At 37.1% G+C, this 7,500-nt stretch overlaps 1 protein-coding gene across 2 annotated transcripts in view; it reads right to left on the bottom strand.

The window, feature by feature from the left end:
• The window catches only part of dok6 (docking protein 6), a 176,499-nt gene that overhangs the window by 20,954 nt on the left and 148,045 nt on the right, over window positions 1–7,500 (bottom strand). For both annotated transcript variants that reach the window (XM_062021085.1, XM_062021084.1), the window contains exons 5-6: window positions 4,531–4,720; window positions 4,179–4,317 (exon numbers count right to left, since the gene is read on the bottom strand). In XM_062021085.1, the coding sequence (XP_061877069.1) occupies window positions 4,179–4,317; window positions 4,531–4,720 (329 nt within the window). The remainder of the gene's footprint in view (window positions 1–4,178; window positions 4,318–4,530; window positions 4,721–7,500) is intronic.

Raw genomic sequence — 7,500 nt, 5'->3', positions numbered from 1 at the left:
TATATATATATATATATATATATATATATATATATATATATATATGTACACACACACATACATATACATACATATATATATATATATGTACACACACACATACATATACATACATATATATAATTATACATATATATATATACACACACATATAGTATATATACATATATGTACACAAACACATATATATATATATATATATATATATATATATATATATATATACACACACAAATATATACACACACAAATATATATATATATATATATATATATATATATATATATATATATATATATATATATATATATATATACACACACACATATACATATATATACGTATATATATACATATATATACAGTATATATATTAGGGCTGTGAATCTTTGGGTGTCCCACGATCAGATTCAATATCGATTCTAGGGGTCACGATTCGATTCAAAAACAATTTTTTTTTTTCAATTCAACACGATTCTCGATTCAAAAACGATTTTTTTCCCGATTCAAAACAATTCTCTATTCATTCAATACATAGGATTTCAGCAGGATCTACCCCAGTCTGCTGACATGCAGGCAGAGTAGTAGATTTTTGTAAAAAGCTTTTATAATTGTAAAGGACAATGTTTTATCAACTGATTGCAATAATGTAAATTTGTTTTAACTATTAAATGAACCAAAAATATGACTTATTTTATCTTTGTGAAAATATTGGACACAGTATGTTGTCAAGCTTATGAGATGCGATGCAAGTGTAAGCCACTGTGACACTATTGTTCTTTATTTTTATTTTTATAAATGTCTAATGATAATGTCAATGAGGGATTTTTAATCACTGCTATGTTGAAATTGTAACTAATATTGATACTGTTGTTGATAATATTAATTTTTGTTTCACTACTTTTGGTTTGTTCTGTGTCGTGTTTGTGTCTCCTCTCAATTGCTCTGTTTATTGCAGTTCTGAGTGTTGCTGGGTCGGGTTTGGTTTTGGAATTGGATATCATTGTTATGGTATTGCTGTGTATTGTTTTGTTGGATTGATTAATTTAAGAAAAAAATAAAAGTAAATAACAATTTTAAAAATAAAAATAAAAAATCGTTTAAAAAAAAAAAAGAGAATCGATTCTCAATCGCACAACGTGAGAATCGCGATTCGAATTCGGATCGATTTTTTCCCACACCCCTAATATATATATACACATTTTTACACACACACACACACACACACACACACACACACACACACACACACACACACACACACACACACACACACACACACACACATATATATATATATATATAAATATATATATATATATATATATATATATATATATATATATATATATATATATATATATATATATATATATATATATATATATATATATACATATTAGGGATATTTGTCGATATTTGCCAAAAAATGCGTATCGACAAGGCATGGGAAAATGCTGATCCAGATCCAGTTTTTAAAAAATGTCCGGTCCGTGTTTTCCAACGCACCGATTAAAATAATACATTCCACTTTTCTGCTGCTCCCTAATTTCCGTTCCGCATTTTCCAGCACACTTTCAACACATCCACAGGTCAGTGTCCTAACCGTTAAGACGGCCATGTAAATTAAAAGTTACCGGTAAAAATGTCAGCTGTCTCTGTGCGATATAGAACATGACTATATCGTGATATTCGAGTATACGTTCTCACGCAGTTGCTTTTAGCTGCTGGCATTACATGACAGGCTCTTCCCACTCCTTCTTGTCTGCTTCTCACAGACAGCAAGTGCACCTTCTTACACACGTCACATACAGTCACGTCATATGTCACATACGTATACGCCCTCTCCCTGCAGAGAGGTAGCAGCATGGCTAATGTTAGCTGTGATGCTAGCGTAGCCGTGTGAGCGGTAATAATGAAGGAAGAATGAATTAATTCCCAAGAAAAACAGCAGGGGATCCAGTGGTGGTTTGGCTTCAAGTGGGAATATGTCGAACAGACAACCGTAATTTGTCAAGTGTGGGGCAAAAGTGTTGCTATAAAAAGTAGCATTACTGCTAATATGTAGCATCATTTGAAAAGTCCCCTGCTAGAAAATGAAGAGTGTTTGAAACTCTGCACGTCAACATCTCCATTGTGTATTATTCAAACTCACCTAATTCAGCTGGCTAGTTGTTATCAAGAGTACTAAAACCCTTTTCAACATGAATCTGACAACTAAGTAGGCTAAATAACTTTAAACTTTAATACATGCTCGGATAAGGCCAGTATCGGCCAGTATCGGTATCGGATCGTAAGTGCAAAAACAACATCGGTATCGGATCAGAAGTGCAAAAACCTGGATCGGGACATCCCTAATATATATATATATACAAACCCCGTTTCCATATGAGTTGGGAAATTGTGTTGGATGTAACTATAAACGGAATACAATGATTTGCAAATCATTTTCAACCCATATTCAGTTGAATATGCTACAAAGACAACATATTTGATGTTCAAACTGATAAACATTTTTTTTTTTTGCAAATAATCATTAACTTTAGAATTTGATGCCAGCAACACTTAACATAGAAGTTGGGAAAGGTGGCAATAAATACTGATAAAGTTGAGGAATGCTCATCAAACACTTATTTGGAACATCCCACAGGTAAACAGGCAAATTGGGAACAGGTGGGTGCCATGATTGGGTATAAAAGTAGATTCCATGAAATGCTCAGTCATTCACAAACAAGGATGGGGCGAGGGTCACCACTTTGTCAACAAATGCGTGAGCAAATTGTTGAACAGTTTAGGAAAAACCTTTCTCAACCAGCTATTGCAAGGAATTTAGGGATTTCACCATCTATGGTCCGTAATATCATCAAAGGGTTCAGAGAATCTGGAAAAATCACTGCACGTAAGCAGCTAAGCCTGTGACCTTCGATCCCTCAGGCTGTACTGCATCAACAAGCGACATCAGTGTGTAAAGGATATCACCACATGGGCTCAGGAACACTTCAGAAACCCACTGTCAGTAACTACAGTTGGTCGCTACATCTGTAAGTGCAAGTTAAAACTCTCCTATGCAAGGCGAAAACCGTTGATCAACAACACCCATAAATGCTGTCTGCTTCGCTGGGCCTGAGCTCATCTAAGATGGACTGATACAAAGTGGAAAAGTGTTCTGTGGTCTGACGAGTCCACATTTCAAATTGTTTTTGGAAACTGTGGACGTTGTGTCCTCCGGACCAAAGAGGAAAAGAACCATCCGGATTGTTATAGGCGCAAAGTTGAAAAGCCAGCATCTGTGATGGTATGGGGGTGTATTAGTGCCCAAGATATGGGTAACTTACACATCTGTGAAGGCGCCATTAATGCTGAAAGGTACATACAGGTTTTGGAGCAACATATGTTGCCATCCAAGCAACGCTACCATGGACGCCCCTGCTTATTTCAGCAAGACAATGCCAAGCCACGTGTTACAACAGCGTGGCTTCGTAGTAAAGAGTGCTGGTACTAGACTGGCCTGCCTTTAGTCCAGACCTGTCTCCAATTGAAAATGTGTGGCGCATTATGAAGCCTAAAATACCACAACGGAGACCCCCGGACTGTTGAACAACTTAAGCTGTACATCAAGCAAGAATGGGAAATAATTCCACCTGAGACGCTTAAAAAATGTGTCTCCTTAGTTCCCAAACGTTTACTGAGTGTTGTTAAAAGGAAAGGCCATGTAACACAGTGGTGAACATGCCCTTTCACAACTACTTTGGCACGTGTTGCAGCCATGAAATTCTAAGTTAATTATTATTTGCAAAAAAAAAAAAAGTATGAGTTTGAACATCAAATATCTTGTCTTTGTAGTGCATTCAATTGAATATGGGTTGAAAAGGATTTGCAAATCATTGTATTCTGTTTATATTTACATCTAACACAATTTCCCAACTCATATGGAAACGGGGTTTGTATATATGTATATATATATATATATAAATATATATACGTATATATATATATACATACATATATACCTACACACAATGACCACAGCAAATCGCTACAATGACTTGGCTTGCTTCCATAACATAACTAAGAGTTTGATTGTGGCGGAAAGTGGCAATAATGCATATTATAACATAAACAGGAAATATTTTATAGCCACAGTCTGGTAGTCATTATTAACAGAGTCTGAAAGTACCTGGGAGCTTTTCTCCATCTCCTCCATCATCCTCTCATGCTGCTGGGCAATTGCCAGAGTGGCCGAGTGGACGCGCTGGTAGATCATCTCTCCTTCCCGTGTCTGGAAGGTGAACAAGCCCTCGCCTGTGTCGCACATCCTACACACGCACAGACACAACGTGGAGGTAAACACACTTTGACGGCGCTCATGCTTGAACGCACGTTTCCAGAGAGAGCAGCTGCCACTGTAAGCACGCACACAAGTCGCACACATGAGCACATTCTGGCAAAGCATCGCCCCAGGGCCTCTTGTTCGTTTAGCATCACATCACAAAATATATTTATAAAAAAAAAAAAAAAACCTTACACACCTTCCGGACTCAAATGTGAACCAGGTCGAGTCTCGACCATATCGTCGGAGCGAGCTGAGAGGCCACATGACGAGTTTGAGGCGCGCGTTGTGGATGTCCCACAGGTAGATGTTCTCATGAGTGATCTGCATGGTGCATTCGCCGTAGATGTCCAGGTTGGGCGTGGGCATCAAGTACACGTTGAAACGCTCTGTATTGTATAGATTTAAAGATTTCATTTAGAACACATGGGTAAAAAATTGGCATTAATGCATAAATAACTGATGTTTATATTTGCTTTCGTAGAAGACTTTGTGAGTGATTGTACAGTACATACAACACATTAATACAACTCATTCTTATTGAGGGCCATGTTACAATTATGTCTGCCCTCAGACATAATTGCTAATTATAGCTAATAGCTAATTACACAATTTGCAATGGCATCTGTTTTTGACCATTATAATTTTTTACAGATTAATGGATAACTTGCTTTGAAATCGTAAATCAAGATGACTAGCAGATATTTAAGTATTTATTTTTGATAACCCCCCCAAAAAATGCGTGGAACATCAAATGATATTAAAGGGGAACTGCACTTTTTAAAATAAAATTTGCCTACCATTCACAATCCTTATATAAGGCAAAAGCACATGTTTTTTTTTTAATACATTCTAAATATTAAATGAATGCAATCCAAAGTCCGCTTACATTGGAACCTATTATGTTGCTCTATTTTGCCTGTAAAGCACTCTGAAAATCATCCAAACACATCCATTAAGGTTTTATATACACACTTTGAGTACAAATGTAATGTAACAGGCACACAGGGGACGGCGTGGCGAAGTTGGTAGAGTGGCTGTGTCAGCAATCGGAGTGTTGCTGGTTACTGGGGTTCAATCCCCACCTTCTACCATCCTAGTCACGTTCGTTGTGTCCTTGGGCAAGACACTCCCCCTTTGCTCCTGATGGCTGCTGGTTAGCGCCTTGCATGGCAGCTCCCGCCATCAGTGTGTGAATGTGTGTGTGAATGGGTGAATGTGGAAAAACTGTCAAAGCGCTTTGAGTACCTTGAAGGTAGAAAAGCGCTATACAAGTATAACCCATTTATCATTATCATTTACATTTATAATAACATTTAATGTTTACATATTTTGATCATTGTAAGCATTCGGTGGCACATTAATTTCAAAAACGCATCACAACGTTTGATGCCACGCTGGATTATGATAACTGTGCTGTCCAGTTCTTATACCTTATATCTTACACGTCTGAGTCTCATTTGCAAGTATTATATAGTAGACTTTGCAAGCAATTGTCATTTCAAGATGTTAGATGGCAGTAGTGTATAAGCTATGCTATGTTGCCTAGTCAGGAAGTGGTCTTTGCTGTTAAGCTGCAGCTAGTCTTTGCTCGAGCCATACAAAGTATATATAATAATATACTGTAAATATTATACTTATTACACAACAGTTTTATTGTAATGTGCATTTAAACTGTAGTTTTCCTTTCCTAATTTAACTGTTGGTATCGCCATGTAAAATTGCTAAAGCTAATCAGTAGCATGTCTACGGCAAATCCAATGTAAGTTAGCAACGAGCTAGGGTATTTTGAAAAGTGGTCACTGTACTTTTGAGCGCCGCCTTCTTGCTTTGTTGGCATGGAAAATTGAAACATCGCTTAGAGGCAGTCAGAATGAGTCCGCTCTGAGTGCTGCTGCAGTGCTTGTTTGCCCGCCAAGTTTTTGATGGATGACAGATGTGACGTCACGTGCAATAAAGGTATCAAAATATGGCACTTTATGATTTTAGGGGACGGCGTGGCGCTGTTGGGAGAGTGGCCGTGCCAGCAACCTGAGGGTTCCTGGTTCGATCCCCGCCTTCTACCAACCTCGTCACGTCCGTTGTGACACTTCACCCTTGCTCCTGATGGGTGGTGGTTAGGGCCTTGCATGGCAGCTCCTGCCATCAGTGTGTGAATGTGTGTGTGAATGGGTGAATGTGGAAATAGTGTCAAAGCGCTTTGAGTACCTTGAAGGTTGAAAAGCGCTATACAAGTGTAACCCATTTACCATTTTACGTTGATTGATACCCAGTAGTACCGATGGAATTTGGTTGGTACCTATAAAAATACCAAATTCATGACCCAACCCTAAAAAAAACCCACTATATACTTGTGGAATAAATGCTCAAACTATTACTACAAATATCTGCCTCCCCTCCAATAACCCGCTACTCTCTGCAGCTGAGTCAAAAAATGTGCCCGTCCACTGGAATAAGAAATACAGTATTTACAATCGCCTCACTTTCCTATTCAGCTCCTTCCAGAAATAGATTGTATTTTTGGGGAATATGCTAATGAACCTTCTTGCCAAGAATGGGATGAGATGCAAAAGATCAATAACAGCAGATTGGAAACAGCAAGCGCATGACTTGCGCTGGTAAAATAAATACATAAACAAGATGCTTGCTTTTCAAAGGCCGCCTGCTATCATAAGACAATAATTCAATTTTTGAAAACCTTGAATTGTCGTATATCATTAAACCTTGTCAAATTGACTCTCAGCTAGACTACTTTCCTTTACATAATAAATACCTAAACTGAATCAATGTTTACGAAAAACACAATCACAGTTTGCACAATGTACATTTTTTATTATTATACTAACCAAAACAATTGTTGTGTATATATTTATTTAAAAAAATTACTCTACAGCAAAGCTAAACCTCTTTTGGGATGCAGCTTTGTTTGGATCTTATAAAGCGTTTGCATGAGACACAAAAGGATTAAGACAGAAACGATGAGTGATGGATTATTTGTCACTATCTCACATTGTCAGTGGGAGATGTGGAGCAGCCTTTAATCTTATATTATAGATTTGTCCTCCTCTCACTTTACCTAATGCACTTAACTATCATTTACATATATACCATATATTATTACATATATACCATTTATTATTCAAAAATATTTGTTCTTCAATTATATTTG

This window comes from Entelurus aequoreus, linkage group LG15 (assembly GCF_033978785.1).
Source record: "Entelurus aequoreus isolate RoL-2023_Sb linkage group LG15, RoL_Eaeq_v1.1, whole genome shotgun sequence".
NCBI classification, from domain to species: domain Eukaryota; kingdom Metazoa; phylum Chordata; class Actinopteri; order Syngnathiformes; family Syngnathidae; genus Entelurus; species Entelurus aequoreus.
Note: the sequence above shows the minus strand (reverse complement) of the source record. Positions and strands in the feature narration are given on the sequence as shown.